Source organism: Cariama cristata, unplaced genomic scaffold (genome assembly GCF_000690535.1).
Source record: "Cariama cristata isolate BGI_N322 unplaced genomic scaffold, ASM69053v1 scaffold1380, whole genome shotgun sequence".
Taxonomy (NCBI): Eukaryota; Metazoa; Chordata; class Aves; order Cariamiformes; family Cariamidae; genus Cariama; species Cariama cristata.
The window spans coordinates 248771-266652 of record NW_009592791.1 but is presented as its reverse complement, the minus strand read 5'-3'; the positions used below and the strand labels follow the sequence as shown (position 1 = coordinate 266652).

General features: G+C 42.7%; 1 protein-coding gene across 1 annotated transcript in view; it reads right to left on the bottom strand.

The window, feature by feature from the left end:
* Positions 1-4190: 4190 nt before the first annotated feature.
* The window catches only part of TBXAS1 (thromboxane A synthase 1 (platelet)), a 228274-nt gene continuing 214582 nt past the window's right edge, over positions 4191-17882 (bottom strand). The window contains exons 10-13 of the mRNA XM_009694752.1: positions 10639-10727; positions 8081-8218; positions 5127-5289; positions 4191-4502 (exon numbers count right to left, since the gene is read on the bottom strand). Of these exons, the coding sequence (XP_009693054.1) occupies positions 4428-4502; positions 5127-5289; positions 8081-8218; positions 10639-10727 (465 nt within the window). The 3' untranslated portion in view covers positions 4191-4427. The remainder of the gene's footprint in view (positions 4503-5126; positions 5290-8080; positions 8219-10638; positions 10728-17882) is intronic.

The window sequence follows — 17882 nt, the reverse complement described above, 5'->3', positions numbered from 1 at the left end:
AGGAGGAAATAGCGGCAGAGACAGCGGGTGATGAACTGACCCCAACTCCCATTCCCCGTCCCCCTGCTTCACTGGCGGGGAGAAGGTAGAGAAAATCGGGAGTGAATTTAAAGCCAGGAAGAAGGGAGGGGTGGAGGGAAGGTGTTTTTAAGATTTGGTTTTATTTCTCATTACCCTACTCTGATTTGATTGGCAATAAATTAAACTAATTTCCCCAAGTGGAGACTGGTTTACCTGTGATGGTAATTGGTGAGTGATCTCTCCCTGTCCTTATCTCAACCCATGAGCCTTTTGTTATGTTTTGGCTCCCCTGTCCAGCTGAGGAGGGGAGTGATAGAGCAGCTTTGGTGGGCACCTGTTGGGCTCCAGCCAGGATCAACCCACCACACCGCTGCTCAGAGCTGCCTTTGAGCCAAAGGGCATGTGGCAGTTGCAGAAACTGCTTTACTTGGAGTACTTCCAGCACAAAATCTAGGAGGGATGGCTGTTAAATGACCAGAGTTACTGGTGCTTACTTATTTTACCAGGGGATAGGCTTCAGGGGCTTGAATAGCTCCCTTGCACCTCTTGTTTCAGGTCTGGTCACGAATTCATCTCTACTTGCAAAATTCCTAGCAACTCAAGGAATCCTGCTCCCTCCTTGAAAGTACCCATAGCACCCAGCAGTGCAGGGAGCAAACACCTTAGAGACTGATCAGACTTTTCACAGTCAGAAGAAAGAGAGCAAGGCCAGTATGACCCAGTGAATGAAATAAACAGTTTATAAGTCAGCTTTAAATTCTTTAACATATTTACTACTATAAATGCACAGAAGAGTCTGATATTAGGTGAAGCTGTGTCCAAGATGGAAACATCATTTAACAAAGGGAAATGAGAAGGTGGTCATTTCAAAAAGTATCACACACAGAGAGGAAATTCTGCAGTTCAATGCTGGCTGAGAATAGATACTTCAAATTTGCAATCAATGAAGCATAATAATTTCTAACATCCAGCTCCATTTTTCTAGGAATACTATTTATAAAGTACAAAACTGTAAAGGTTTTCTATATCAGCAGTCTCACTAAAAATACCATTTTATACTGACAGCTTTCTGTAATCATTGCAAAGTCCCAGAAGATGCTTTTAATAGAAGCTTTCCTTTACCAAGCAGCCTTTGCTTCATATCAGCTGTCAGAGAATGACTAAGACCCTTTTGTAAAACAGACATGCCCAATTTTAAACAAGACCACAGCTCAGCAATGCAAGACAACACACTTACTGTGTCTGAGGAGAGAAATGATTTTAAATCAGCTTCCTTGTTCCTCCGTAGACTCAACTGCTGTTGCCAGAAGCATGCTGTACCAGAAATGCTAACAGTCACCATAACTTAAGGATATAAAGTTATGTTTTGATGTTGCAACTATAAACATGATGCTTTTTTTTTTGGTAGGTTTTTTTAATGACTCCTAAAGCCAACTCTGCTCAGGATCAGTACAGGACCATGTTATATCAGTGCACAAACACACTGTGATTGATATGATATTACCAGTTTCTGTTTTGGAGAGCTGCTGCGAGTCTTGTGTCCTGTTTTTTTGCAAACATGTGCTTCCAGGGGGCTAAAGCAGCGCCAACCCTTCAACACAGCTCACTCTGGGTATGTTGCTGAGCCCACACAGCCAATGTGAGGGCCAGCATCATTAAGTATTCTGGTAAAATGTCTGGACAGTGTTTAAAAGGCATAAATGGCTTGAGGCTTTTCCTATATTACTGCAAAGTTGGCAGCCTTTTCTCCATCTTAGTTCTCTAGCTGTCTCGCTAGACCTGCATGTAGAACAACAGATGATGCACTTCCAGAAATCTCACTTGGTCCACAGCTGCAAAAAATAATTCCTCTATTCCATATCATTACAAACTGACAGGTGAAAACAGATACTACTTCCCAACCAGAAAAGTTTGCAGGACAGTTGAAAAAAATGTTAGCACAGACACAAGTATTTACTTGCACACATACTGTCTGCATTCAACTTAGAAGTGACTGGGAAAGACTCTTGGTGCAGTTTCCAAGCTTGTAAGATGTAATGCACAGATGCAGCCACTGACTGTCTTTTCCAGTGGAGTCAGCATGTATTCAAGATGATAATGCTCTGTTCAGGCACAGAAATATGAGTTGTTCAACTACTCTACATGTTAGTGGAACTTTCTTGGATAAATATTGAGGATATAAACAGCATTCAGACAAGCTGTAGAATAATCTGTACAAAAGCATACAGAAGAAAGGCACAAGCTTGATTTAGGCTTGGTCAAAAATGAAGCACACAATGATCTGCTAATTCATGTAAGGAAGAAAAACAGTAAAAAAATTTTGAAGGGATGAACAAGACTTTGACAGCTGATGTCAGACTTGAATGATCTTCCTGCTCATTCAGGTAGGTGAGAAGTTTTTAGGCAAGGCCCATCCAACTTTTTGCAAGTTGTATGTATAAGTTGTATAGTAAATCAGCTGCCAGCACACTATTTTCAAGAAGGAAAAATTATGGATAATGTGTAGAAACAAGGGTATATACAGTGTGTTGCTTTTCAAATAAATAACAATCACTCCATCAGGAATTAATCGGTGTGTCTGTAACAGGGCACTTCTGTTAGCATGCCAGTGATGCTCCATGGAAATAGGAACTGCCAGGTCAGTACTTCAGCACTACTACCTGTACAATTCTAATTTAAAAAAAAAAAAATCCCATGAAAGAGAAAGACAAAATCTTCCAGGAGCAAGATAACAGTAATTTGATCAGTGTTAAGGCAGCATGTGGCAAGAAGGCAGCAAAAGGTGCTTGCTGGAGACAAACAAGGGAACTAGCTAGGGATCAGTGAGCAGATGGCTCCCTCCAGCAATCCTTGCAATGAAGCTGAGCAGTCTCTTCCTCCTGCTGCCATGACACTTCTCTGTGCATACCACGAGAGCTGCTGTACCTAAGGAAACCTCAAGCAGAGTATGTCAGCAGGCAGAAGGTCAACAGTTGCAAAGGACCAAAAGGTGCTTCCTTATGTTTATGGTGCCATAAGAATTTTTGCTATTTATAAAAACTTAAAAAAAAAAAAAAAAAAAAAAAGAGAGGAAAAAAGGACCCTGAGATTGAGATCATCTCCTCTCATGGTTTTGTTGTACAGCCAACTAGTTTGTGGTGCCCACGGAAGGAAATTATTTTTCCTGGTCAATTCATCACTGCTGTGTGATGTTCCACTAGCTGTGTGGTGCTTGATGGGCTTTGTAGAGGAGTAGGAAAGAGCACAGAGGGAATGTGAAGAGTGGAAGTGTACTGCTGCTTTGGCTGTGAAGATGCATGTGCACAGTCATACAGCTTGAACAGATTCACGGTGCTGCTGCATCTGACAATCAGACAAGTTCCTTCCTGAGTGGAGTGAGGCATTTGGGATGTGACCTGTTCCAGGGTCACATAAGGAATCAGGAGAGCTGCTAGGCCTGATGTTCCTAGATCCCACTCCTTTGCCATTGGCTTTAGGACATGCAGCGCTCTTAATTTCCTTGAATCAATGACCTAGACAAGGATAGTGCCAACTACAATGCTTGGAAAGGAAAGGCCTCAACATGAAGTACATGTTGTACCAACACCTTCTGATTACCCTTAAATTTCCTCCCGTCCTCCTGCTTTCTTTAAATTCCTATCTTCTTCTGCACCTCTCCAAGAGCAGTTCAGTAGCCAGCAAAATGGCTGTCACCTCATTTCTTTGGTCTTAGCTGGTGGAACTTAACCGGTAAGCAGGGGAACTCTTCATTCCTCTTCAGTCTTGTCGACGCAATGTGCCAAGTGCAATTTGTCAATCTAAGTGTATTTCAAGTCACTTCAAAAACACAAAGAAGGTGCAACTCCTTCCACTTTACAGACACAGGGAGAGATTAAGCATTGTGCAGGAGACTCAGCTTTGATATTTAGCGGAGTTCATTATAAAATCCAATACACTGGATCCCAGGTCTTCTGCTATAACTGTGGTGCCTCTTGGGCTTTTTCTAGAGTAGGGACTTATAAGTGCATGAGAAGGATGTGTGAGATGATAATGAATTGTAATTAAAATCTATTGTAAATCATGTGTACACTTAACACCCTCTTCATTTATTGAACTTGAGCATGAAGAAAGCATTCTCAAAGACAAGTGAAAGGAAGTGTAATGTAGAAAAGCAAGTGAAAGTGGGATGCTTCTTTACAGATTCTATTCACAGCAATTTGAAAATCACCAAAAAGACTGTGGAGCCCACATCTCATTTAAAAAAGTGACTGGAGGCTCTCCCACAGAGGGACAGTGAGACAGCACCTACTGACCATCAGTGGGACTTGGGCTCCTACCTGCCTTTGGAGTTTTGAAAAATAATTAAACCCAGTGAGTCACTGAACGAGGGGTCTCATTGCAAGAGGCTTCAGGATGCACATTTTCTTTTAGCGAGATTCTAGCATAATGTAGACTCCATTTTTTGGTCCAAGTGTGGCTTTCGATTTCAGCTGCAAAGGAATCTGAAAGAAAAAAGAGCATCTTATGTACAGTTGTATGTATTTGTTTGTGTGTGTATAACACCCCCACATACAGACAGACATTTTTGCTGGGGGACCAATTCATACCAGGATTACTGTGGAAGTTGTAAAGTACTTGTTTTACAGTCAGCTGTGGTAGTACAATATTAAATAGAATTTACAGCCAGCGGCTGAGGCAGTGGTTGCCCAGGTATACTGTAGATCTGAACAGAAAGAAACTAACTTTGTAAACTCTAGAGCTGCTGAGTAAGTGCCAGGGGCAATGTATACAGCAACAGGCATATACTAAAGTGCTGAGATCCCATGAAAGCTGTACACTCGTTCTCACTCTGTATAAATCAAGGTATTTTGACTGCGATGTTGCTACACTGCTCTCCACTAAGGCAGGGCTCTGCAACTGTTTGTTTTGTAGGAAAAATCATACAGGTTAAATCACATTTTGATTAAAACACACAGTCCAGGCCTCGTGTCCCTCCTTATTATGGAAATGGTTCTAGCCATTTTCTCAAATGAAGTCACAAAAGCACGTCAGTTGTCCTGTCTAGGACACACTGTCAACTCCCTGAAGTTGACAAGTATGGCCTTTAAGGCTCTGCATGTACAAACCTCAGTCCCTGGGCAGGCCTTAAATTGAAACTTCTGCAAAATCCTCAGCAGAGTCATTTTTGTCTCCAGCAAACCCATTTTCATGCCCATGCAGCCACGGGGTCCTGCCCCAAAAGGCAGGTATGTAAAGGGGTGTCGTTCCTTCTTGGCCTCCTCTGTAAACCTAGAAGGTGCAGAGATGGAAACCAGTTCAACAAATGTTTTTTGTTCCTTATTCCATGTTTTTCATTTACATCTCAAAAGATGGTTATTCAATTGGTCTTAATGGACAGGTCAGGGGGACTATTGACAGATTATGTCCTGATGGGGCCGACACCCTTAAGTAAACAGATAATTGATTTATGGCCATCAGCCAGTGATTCCAGGGGAGGACAGACAGACATTAGTATTATTTCCAATCTACCTTTAATGAATTGCCTTCATTTGATGACCAGGCTCAGAAGAATGATAACTTCAGGTGCAGACATGCTAGCTGTGTAGACCTTTGCATGTATGAGGGAGAGATTACAGCTAAGAGGAAACTAACGGGCTGCAATGTGAACTAACTAGAATTAGTAACAGTGCTTCCCTGCTGTGCACCGCAGATGCAGATCAACGGGAATTTCTCTTTGAAGCTTACAAGGGGAGACGAAATCTCATGGGATTAGGCAGGCCATAGAAGACAGTTACCACAATTCAGTTCAGCCCTCTTTCTGCTCTTGGCCCAAAGAGACCAGGTTCCCAGCTGGAAAACGCTGAAATTGCAGATAGTTCTGGTTTTAGAGCTGAAGTACCTCAGTCCAATTGGAAAGACTGATTAATGTGGCAATCTGTATGCAGATCTGCATCAACTAGCTAGCTTTAAAATACTTGATAAACCCATTACAAATAAGCCTTTTTTTTTCTTTTATTTTTTTCCCCCACAAGTAAGGAAACAAAATTCCTATTTGAACAACAGTCCAAAGGAAAAAAAAAACAAACCTGTTTGCCAACATCTGGACGTATACTGGACAGAATATGTACAGACAAAGAGTACAGAGTCTGAGTCAGTACAAGTTATTAGGGCCAATGCATAATCAATAAGGTGAGGCTCATCCTGGCCTGTGCTGAGTCACTGATCAGAGCAGTCCCTTAACACAAGCAAACCTTTACAGCGAAGGCATTACCCTGGAAATCTACATAGTCCTCTCATGTCATAAGGTATTTGGAGCTGTTCTGGTAGTACAGAACTACTTTTCCAGTTCTGTATATGGGTAAAGGTTCAGTCCTTCATGTATTGGGTCATCCCTAAAAATTTCTCACCTGCTTGGATACAGTTTGCAAGAACTTTAGAATGCTAAGGTACAGAGAACTCATGCAGGGTAGAAAGAGATGAGAAGTAATACAGGCTATTTTGAGATTTGGAAAAAAATAGTACTGTGTATTTCTGCTAACCCCATCCCCATGCTTTGACATACTAAATAAGATTGGGATACTACTGCAGAAAGTACTACAGAAGCCCATAATTTGAGATTGAAGGGCCATTAACTTATGTACTGAGCACTGTTGCATATACCATGCAAACAGGTTAATGCAATTCTTGCCTTGCTCACCCCCATATATCATTCTGGTGATTGTAAAGTCTCCCTTGCATTATTCCTGAGGCAGATTTCAAAACAAAATATTAGAGGAAAAAAGGCTGTAGCTGAACTAATTTATTTTTTGTTAAGCTTTTATTTTATAATTCTTACTAACATTACCAGCTGACACAAGCTGGGGAGAGTGTTAGTAATTATGCTTCATTCCTCAGGGAAATTTCAAAAGGGAATTAATCTCAGATTCGTAACAAACAGCACCGTATGAGTCAAGGGGACTGCAGCCCCCACTATCCATTTTACCCTGTAATGCGCTTTCATACTACTGTTAAAGCAGTGAATAAACAATTAAGACAGCATTTCTAGATAAGCGTTGCTAAAAAAAAACAATGCCAGACTTCCAGTTATTGCTAAGATTCCTCCCCAACAAAAGCTCTGGGCTTCTCTAACGCTGGCATTGCTCATCTTCTTGGTCTAAGGTGCCTGACAGAGCATATGCCAAGATCTGCTCCAGAAAGGGCATTGGGCAAACCCACCTACATCATACATGTGTTGTCTTACTGGTAAAGATGGTTCTGGGCTGCCTGCCTCACATCCAGTAGTTTGTGGAACACTGACTTTTTTTCTTAGTAGACTTTTCAATGTAGTGGTAGCTTAAAATGCATTTACCCACAAAAATAAATTGTGCTTCCACAAAGCACCACATCAGCTGAAACTCTCCCTGTAAGCTCAACTCAGCGTCTGCAAGATAGGGCAGCGTACAAAACCACAACTTGACAGTGTCCTCCCAGCTGAAGGGAATAAATGCTCCATGTGAAAGTATGTCTTGCCAAGCAAAGCTAAGAACCCAAGATCCTAACTTATGGACAGAGAGCAAATTCGCAGTGGGAGATGGGATTGGTTCCCCACTCACAGTGTACTCACACCATTATAAGATCACAGGTGAAAAGGCTGCTCTAAATCAGCCAGGAGCTGGACAAGTTTCCTGGGTACCTCCATGCCAGTGAACATACTATGTCACTTCAGAATTTCTGCATCCAGAAACAACACTATTTGCAGCATCTGATTTGGAAACAGGTCTGAAAACTTGCATCGCATTTCAACTTTGACCAAACCTCGCACCCTCTGGGGGATGCACCACTATTACCACTTGTCTAATCTGGTAGAAATAACATGTTTATATGATCTAAATTAAACTGTACTCCTCGGTGGAAATAATGCTTCGGGTGAATAATGGGTGACAGTGGCTGTGAAGGAGAAGCAGGATCTGATGTCTGCACTGGACAGGTGGGAGTCCTGTGCCCACCCTAATGTGTGAAACAGCATTTAAGGCAGGCCTTTGATCTAAACAGGCCCAAATAAGGACTTCAGCCTAAGAATGGAAAGCATTACTCCACGTACCTCTCAGGAATGAACTTCTCAGGCTGTGGCCAGAACTCAGGGTTGTGGTGGAGATGTCCAACTGCGGTTTCAATGACAGCCCCAGCTGGAATACGGTGCCCCAGCACCACACAGTCTTTAGCTGCTTCCCGACTGAACCTGCAACAGTAAGTGTCATGTATCCCAGGTGATGAATAAAGGTAAAAACACAGCAGGAGGGAATCGTAAAAGTAAACTTTTTCAGCTGGACCGACCCTGCAATTTTGGGAGTAACACTTTGCCAGTAGATAAATACAACAACCGTTGCTGATGCTCCTGTCTTCTCAGCTTACAATCATCTCCACCTAGAAGCCACATCTCCAACCCAGCTGGCTAACTTTTTCCCTTTTCACAGTAAAGCATTTCTCGTTTTTTACAGTTTTCCAAAATGTTAAACTGTTAAACTGGAATTCTGCGGCTAATGTTGGTTTTAGACTCATTTTTTATGAAAACTGCAGATGAAATGTGTCAATCATCTCTAATAACAGGCAGAAAGAGTATGCTGATTTGCTTTCAGGAAAAAAATCTATCAAATGCAGTTTCAAGTTTGTTTATTTGAGAAGCTCTTCCACCTTGGGATAGCACCTGAAACTTCACAAGGAATGGTTATGGCTAAGTGTTCTGCTGCTGCTACAAAAATACAACCAACTCACAAGCTTTGGAAAACTGCATTTCACATACACTCATCAAAAATAAGCACGACGTTAGCAACAAAACTCTCCAGTTTCCTCCCACCCTGTGGTGACAGGTGACAGAGTAGGACTGTCCTTAGTAACCTCATCGTGACAAGAAGCCTGAGAAAAGCCACCTGCCAAAGCCAAGCTTGGGTCTGTAAACCTTGTAAAACAATGGTGCGTGGGTGTGCATGTGGGGTGGCAGATCCCAATCTAGATCTTTTGGTGCTTGGGTGGTCACTACAGACCCCAAACCAGCCCAGACCCAGGCGGATGCCCTGCTATCTCAGCCTAGGAGCTATTCCCCGGCACTAACTGGGAGCACAGGGGTGAGACAATGCACAGGAGCTCCCTTTGCTGCTCCTCATGCTGTATCTAGAAAGTGGAACAAAGATTTCAGTGTCAAGGCTGTCATTCTGGTATCATTACAGGAACACATTCTTTCCTCACTGTCACCCATCTCTCTCTCATAGACAAAGAAATAACAGAGGCTCCAAACCTGGAACAAAACACTGGCATGTTAAAAAACACATTGACAAGCCATCCTTCTCATCCTTACATGAATTTGGTGACAACGGAAACATGAGTTCTGGGGAAGAAAGTTCTTTGGCTAGTAAGTTCAATTTTTTAAAAAATCAACTCATAATTTCGTAACAAGCTTGGCTGCTACTGAATTTTCCCCTAGATCAGCATTATTGTTGTCATAGGCAATTAGCATCTTCCCGAGGCACTGGGCTATCCTAGCCATTCCACATCCATCAGAATAAAAGCCAGATCAATAAATACCACTGACAATGCCAACCGAAACTTCGAAACAACTTTGCTCCATTCTCATTCTATTTCCCATCTGACAAACATTGATTGTTTCCCAGTGTTTCAGCTGAAACTCAAAAATCCCTGACACTTTAACTGGCAAAACAATTTCCACTTGTATACCATGTATAACATAGTAAAGCCCAGTCATCTCATCCAGGGGCAAATATCTTCAACATTTTCTGTCTGAACAATCCTGCAGATGTCCATGGAAAAATCTTGACTTCCGATCTTTGTAAACATATAAAAGAGAATACAATTTTAAGCTTTTTTATTTTAAAGTGCTTGCAATAGTGGGCTAAATTTTTCAAAGGCTCTCACAGCAAGCCCAGCTTTGGCTCCTTTCCAGTCATCTGAATTTTTGGCCCAACTTCAAGAGAAGCAGTGCAACTGCCTGATCACTTTGAAAAGTTCCATTCTTAACATTTGCATTTATGCTTGTGACAACTTGGAAATTTGACAATCAAACAGTTTTCTAATTTCTTTTCCCCTTGTTTTCAGTTCATCAGTATGACTTAGTAAAATTAGTCTTGTGTGAATTGGGGCAAAACTTTCAAAATTTAATGGATGTAGCCATCAGCTTAGCTACATCAGTATAACACAGTACTAAGTGCAAAACAGTAGGGGCCCAAGTTAAACACACATGGAAAATACAGCCTTCTGAATGTACAACCCTTCCACAGATCAGGGCCTTAATGACCAACAAGCTAGGGCAGGTCTTTGTTCTGTATCCCCGAAGCCCAAGGCATACAGAAGCAGCAGCATCTGGCTTTCTAAGGCCAGTTCTGCTGCAAAATGGCTCCATCCTCTAACCTTGGGAGATGTGAAGAACTGTGAGGAAGTAATCTTGGCCAATCCATTGTAAAAAACTGCTTTAGAAATACTAGTATTAGCCAGTTTTCCTTCAATAGGCCACATTATATCTTTCAAATGCACAAGCAGTATTGGTGTTGGCACAGAGACCAAGGGCACATTGGTCTTCCAACAGCAGATTTCCATTTTATACAGCTAGGGATCTACCCTGTGGAATCAAAAGGGTGAAAAGAGAGATACCTGAATGCAGGTGGGTACATGCGCAATGTCTCTGCAATCACCATGTCCAGATAAGGGAGTTGTTGTACATTTTGGTAATCAAGGACCATCTGAAAAGGCAGGAAGAAAGGAACAATTACGTTTTCTCACATTTAAGTGCCAAACTCATCTCAGATTAGCTTTTAAATCATCTATTTTTTACTGGGCATTTTTCCTGTAGAAGAACTCAATGTCTCATCTAAAACAGTAAATGATAAAATTATACAAAAATGTGGGCAGTAATTAAATGTGCGTATAACATTCCTTTCATCATCAAAACGCTTTGGTGTGCAGCCCAGCTGAAGATATAATAATAAATCAATTTGCTAGAAAGTATTAAAAACAGCATTACAGAGAGCATTAATAGCTACAACAGAGCTATTGTTTTATACGTGCACCAAAATCTGCACAGGGCGCTTGTTGCTTCCCAAAGACAAGAGCAGGGCAGACCAGAAGCACTTTGTTCACAAGAAACAGCAAATCCTTCAGTTATTCTTGTTGATGTTGGCGCAAACCCTTTGCCCTTTGCCAGCAAAGTGCTAACACTGTGATGCCCGTGAAAGGATGGGAGATGGCACTGGAAGAAACCGGCACCCCGATGAGGAATGGCACGCAGCAGCGAATTGCTCTGCTGAGTAGAGGAGGCTGAGGTACAGCTCAAATCCCACCCGGCAGAACTGCAGTAGTGCCCGGGGAGAGAAGCCCTTCTCGTCCCATGGCCACTCCTTGTGTAATGCTGCTTAATTTTGCATGGCGGGCAATGACTGAGCCTACATTTTCATAAGTCTACAAAACCACCTGACCTTTGACAACGAGTGGTGAGCACTGAAACCCAAACAGGGCTGTAGCTCAGAAGACTTTGCCCACTGACAGACACCAAACAGACGGCGAGAGACACCAAACCACGGACGACCACCAGCACAGTGACACGACTCGGCGCATGGACGAACAGAGAATTTCCCCCACTGTTACCTTCCTTGGAAAAAGCACATTTTCCCCTGTCTTATTCAGTGCTCTCAGCAGAGGGCAGCCAAAGTACATCTAATAACATCGCTAGGAAAGCAGAGTTTTGTTTCAAATTAGAGCACCTTCGAAAGACTGATACAGAGTAAATTGGAGAAAAGCACAGACGTCAGACTAGACTAAACCTTTTATGAAGATTTGGGGCCCCTGCCGTTCACAAAGGGGACTGGATTCCACCCTTCCTTTATTTACTACAGCACTTTTCATGTATAATGCATATTTTATTGAATTTTCATGCAAAAACATATGGTACATACTGAAAATACTAAGCAGAGAACAACTCCAGATGGTATGCAGAAAAGGCGTACAATAGAACGAGGATACCTTGCTGCATTAGGGTATCCCACTTATTCAGCACTAAGCCACCATGCACCATTTCACATTAACTGATCTTTTCTAGGAAGGAAATAGATACATTCTATTATCCCCATTTTTTGGCTCAGGAAAGAAAAGCAAAACCAGAGAAAGTAATTTGCACAGGCTGAGCAGAACCAGTGTGTCTGCTCCTCTCTTAGGGAAAAAGATGCAACTCAGCTTGTCAACAGATGAAGTATTTTGTCAGTACATGTCAAATATTATCAATACAGGAAATATAGACTGCACTGACAGTCTTTCAATGTTGCTTTCATACTGCAGTAGTGCCTACTAACTCAAACCTTCGGCTCAGGTTGATGGTTATCAGACAAAGGACTAGGAGACTAAAAGCCACAAACAGCTGCAATGTCATGAGAACCATGGCTGAAGGTTGTGCGAGGAGCTGTGCTCCAATAATTTGCATAGCTAAAACCTAAGACAGGAGGATGATTTTTATCATCCTTGTTTTGCAGAAAGGGATCCAAGGGCTACCTGCTTTCGCTTGGGAAATCAGTAGCAGAGGCTGGAAATGAACTGTGATCGGACTCAAATTTCAGGTCTTCGTGGGAAAAATACCCTTCTCCATGACCACGTAGGTGCTCCACGCTTTGATGCAAATGTATGCTGTAGTGTGTATTCATTCTTTTTCTGCTAATTTTATATTTCTCTTTCTGAACTTTCCTCTGTCCTTTTTATACTGCTCTCCTGCATCTCTTTGAACCCTGGGTCAGCATCTGAGTCCTGTCCCTGCAATCCCTCCTGATTTTCATGGCCAGGCTGGCTGAAGGAAGAGTTCGGGCTCAGAGTAAATGACTGATGGAGCCAAGAGCACACTGTGATGTGTTCGATTCTCTGAGCCATGCTCTTTCCACTGGGCCTTCCTGTCTCTCTCATAATCCCTCTCCTTACTTCTGGAGTCAATAATTAAGATAATTATATGGTAACCTGATATAATAAGTAGCCACTAAATCAAACCATACATCAACAAATAATATAACACTAAATTATGGGAGCTTTGATTTGCTCTTTCAAATAGCTTCTATACCTTCAGGGGATTAGCAGTTCAGAAAACAAAATAAAGGTGCAAAACCAGCCAATTTTCCTTAAAAGAAAATTCCTTTTGCTTACATAAAGAAAAAGGAGTCAGTCAAATGGCAGCACAGTGAACTCTGCTATCGTGAGCATGGCAGACACATCAGTAATTTCCTACATCTGATGCAACTTAATTATTGGCACTTCCATGCTTTTAGCATCAAAGTAGCTGGACCTAATTTAGTAGTTGTTTGCAAGGTCTGACCTACGGCTGCACAAAGTACACACCAGCCAAGTATCTCTATTTAGGAAGGACAGTTTGTTGCTTCTTTTTCCCTTTTAAAGAAAATATTTTCCATTTGTTTTTCCACTCCCTCTCTTCAAAATATTCCTTTAGCCAAGCACATTTCAAAGGAACTTAAATATGCTTTTCTCCCTAAATGTCCCTATTTATATCTTTCAAGTGCTGGCAGGTTTGCTGGGGTGGGGGGTGGTGTTGTGCAAAGATGCCACTTTAACCTACTGTGAAAAAAAAAAGTCTACATTGCCTCTTACTCAAGATTGGGTGTTTTTTCATTAAGAAAGAGATTCATTTTTGTCACAAATAGAGATGAGGGTGGAGAAAGCAGGTGCCACATTGCATGTAACAAAACATCCTATATTTTAATTTTACAGCCACTGCTTTGCACAGCAGTTTGTTTTATGCTTTGCACAGCCTTGTCGTATCTTTTCCTGTTGACATGGAAGTGAAATGGCCATGCAATATCTTGTGGCATTTCTCTGCATGCGTGTTTCCCAGGTTTGATTTCTGGAGGTGTGGTGGTAGACCCTTACCCATCCCTGACCATTCAATCACTTCTGAGGTCCAGGAAGCATCTAGTTTGGCCACAAACTCTCCTTTATGACTAACAGCAAATCCCAGGCTTCTACTCCTTAGAAAAAGGTGGAAAATTAATTCTTCACCCCACAGAGTACCCTGAGGTGAAATACCAGCAGTGATTATAAAATTGCCTATGTGCTACAAATATGAGTAGTGTTTTAATCCCCATATTAACTCCAAGAGAGAGAACTGCCTTCAGATCCACCTCTGCTTTTCAGTATTGGCTGTAGCGTTTTCTAGGCAGGCAAACCTATTTTTTGCTACCACCCTCAGTTAACTTTTAATTCCTCAATGAACACCAAGGGAATCCAAGTGCTGACAGGAGAGGTCTGGCCAATCTTTCTGCTACAGTTTGAGATGTTACTGTTCCCAGTTGCTCGCTCCTCTTTGCTGGCTGTGGTTAGCATCACCACAGCCAAGTCAGCAGAAGGGAACATATGCCTGCACCTCAGTTGCTTCCATACAACGTCCAGCATGAACCCATCTTCAGCGACAGTTTAAGATGAGATACTAACTTTTCCCCAAAGCAGCCGACAAGTGAGGCACAGATCCTCCTCTGCCAACCACCTCTGTTTTGGGAATGGTAATACAAGAATACATCAGTCAATAAGAGATTTCCACTTATTCTATTGGTCATAGTCTGGTGGTGCTCAGCAGCCAGAAATGAAAAAAATCAGAGAAAATTTTGTGTGGCTGACAGTGTGACATGCACCTGAAATCAATTTGGAAGCAGCAAAAGCTGCAGAGACCACATTCCTCATAACTCGCGCTGCTGAGTCATGGCCTGAGACTGAACCGGCTGCGGTTTCTGAGAAATTGCAATCCAAATCAAATGCCTCATGGGCAGGTGTGACTGTGACAAAGTCCATGTTAGAGAGATGACGTGCAGATCTGCTTAAGTGCAGATGCAGATCTGAGTTATCTGTACATGCATAGCTATACAACCCACACTGGCTCTCCCTCAAAATGTAGACTTTGGATAGCAATAGGGTAGGAGGCGGTGAGTCAAAAACAAGCCAGCATCATCCCCAGTGACTCTCACCCACCCCCCTTTCAAAATGCCAAAAGAGCTATTCAGACCATAGCCATAGCTGGGATTAACAAACAGGTCAATAACGTTTCTTGATCAAATGCATCAAAAGCTGCTCATAGAGAAAAGAATCTGCCTGGGGTTTTGACCTCTCTTTGGTCACCCCTAGGAGCTGCTTGTCCCCTAACAGAACTAGAGCCTGTGTGCCACGCTCGGTGTGGGAGAGGAGGAAGAAATGCAAGAATACTATGTCAAGTTAAGGCTGCTCCACGACAACCTTGCTAACAACCATATCAAGAAAGGAAAGGTTAGAGACAGGACAGCACTCAAAATGAAGATCAATGAAAAAAAGGGGTGGGATGGTTTAACAGGCACCTATCTTTAACTTGCTTAAAGAAACCTTGCCTCATGTTTTACCACTTCCACAATAACATACTGGAATACCTGTAAAGCACCAAACTAAAACCTCCCTACGATGCCAGGCAGCGAAAAAAGGACAAAGTTGATGAAGTAAAATTTTTTGGCTTTATTCTCAGAACTTGGACCAAATACTAAAAAAATGCTTAAGGCAGTCCTCAGGTGATACTTACTGAGAAATCTTTCTCTCCACTCTCTGCAGTCCAGCCTGCACCTGCCAAGTGAGATGTCTCTCTGAAGCACAGCACCAGGCAGAACCAGCCCTTGCTGCTGGGGAAACAGGACTCTGAAGCTCCTGAGTCCCACTCATCCCAGAAGGCAGGTCATGGCAGAAGGTGTTGCTTTAAGATAGAGAAGAGCCTACCTAAAATCACCAAGTGTCTGTTGGCCATTTCCAGTGACAGAGGCCTACAGAAGGGTATCTTCTAGCAATATATGAAGTTCTTGACTATAGAATTGAGAACAAGGTTCAGGAATGAAAACAAGCCTGATTTCCAGATAAAGATGCAGCAGCAAGAGGCTTCCTGAGCTGCCTAGCACCTCTCCTCTTGAATCTTGAATTACAGCACACCTTGGTAGCACTAAAGCCTTACCAGCAGCATTGTGCCTTCTCACATGCTCTCAGAAATGAACATTAAAGCAAGTCCTCAGCTCCACCCCTTCATGCCTCTTTCCCCAGAAGCAAGCAAAGGTTATGCAAAACATGTACTCCCAAGCTTTCCCTTTATTTCTTTATTCCACGTGGGTTACCTGCCACTTCTCTCATCTGCTTGGGTTGTCATTCAAATGGAAATACAGCATGCAGGCTCTCACTCCCACCCTTGGTGGATGCTCACTGGGTTTGGGAGCGTTACTTTGCTCATTGAGGTACCTCCCGAGCTGCAACAACACCCAGTGCTTCAGACTCCTCTCGGCTCCTCCTAAACACCATGTGTGCCAAATAAATTTAGTATTACAGCTTTTTGTTCAAATCAGTTACCGTCACATCTCCTCTAACTCCACCCTTCATGAGCCCCTCTTGCTGGGTCCATCGCCATCCAAGTTGCATGAGCACAGGCAGAGGCAGGTGCCAATTCACAGGCCAAGTTCAGAGGTTGTGGGAAAGGCCGGCACACCAGTTATGCACTGATAACCACATTACACGCAGACCTTGCAGCCAAATTCTCTCCGTTACTTTGGTGCAAATCCACGCAGCTCCCTGGGGTTGTATCAGTGTAAGGGAGAGGAAAATGTGGTTCTAAGCATTTACCCAATAGTGCTGGGGAAAGAGCCAGAAAGTATAATGTTACACCAATGTCAACTCTCTTTAATGCTACTTTGCCTTTTGAATCAAAGACTTCAGTTCCTGGCAGAAGACAGACCTGCACTACCTCCAGTAGCTTTCACAGTGCTAAAACAAGGTCCTCATAGCATCACTATTCACAAGGAAACTTCTGTGAGATAAAAATACTTCCTGAAAGTGAACAGTGTCCCAAAACCAAACAGATAAACACAAAAGCTGCAACCAAAACAGTCAGAAATTCTCTTCCACCTACATTACCACTGACACATGGTGATCAGCAAGAACAGAATGAGTGCCATCAGGTAGAAGATCTGGAAAAAAAAAGGCAGGAAAAGAGAAGAAAATCACTAAGGAAATCCCTTATGAGGCAAGCTACAAACAAAAAGAAAGAAGAAAAAAAATATCTGTTTCAATCTCAGTTTCATAAATTTATCAACTCCACCTAGTCCCAGATACCCGTGCCAAGAGAAGTCGGTGCCCTTAAATAAAAAGTGAATAAATAACCGAGAGTGAGACTCGGTGCCTGGGGCACTCCGCTGTCCTGAAGGAAAGGGCAGGTCTCCAGTGTTCCGATACTGCCTGGTCAGGCAGCTTTCAATACACAAATACCCTCACTATTTTTTAGGTTTTTTTGTACTTAGGTTCGGTGGGGAAGAGTAGCTCCTCTCCAGAAGTAGCTCCCCACCTGTATGCAATGCGTGCCTCACTCCAGCTATTTGTGGATGTGATATAATCCCTGGCCATGCATTGCAGCAGGCTAAGCCCATCAGAGGCACAGAGACTGCCCATTTCTTTCCTCCTTAAACACCACTCAGCCCCCAGGAAATCCCCGCCAGTTCTCTCCTCAGCCCACCGAAGCTCAAAAGTCTCTCTTTCTACACTTGTCTGACACAATCAAAATTTCTACTTGGGTGGCAGAAATGCTGAATGGTGAAGGATCCCAGTGGGAGGGAGGCAAGAAGGAAATTAAAGAGGAGAAAGGACTGCCAGAGGCCCAAAAGGCTGAGAAAGAGAATTATAAAACTGGGGTAGGTCTGTCCGAAGGGCATGTCACCAGTCCAAAGCACATTAAGCACTGAAGTTCGTGCAAGACTTAATCCTTCCTGCTATAGAAGTGTCCCTTGGTGGTTGCAGCAGATCTACAGGAATAGAGAGGAGAGATTTTTTTTCCCCTCTCAGCAGACATTCATGGTATCACATAAAAGCCA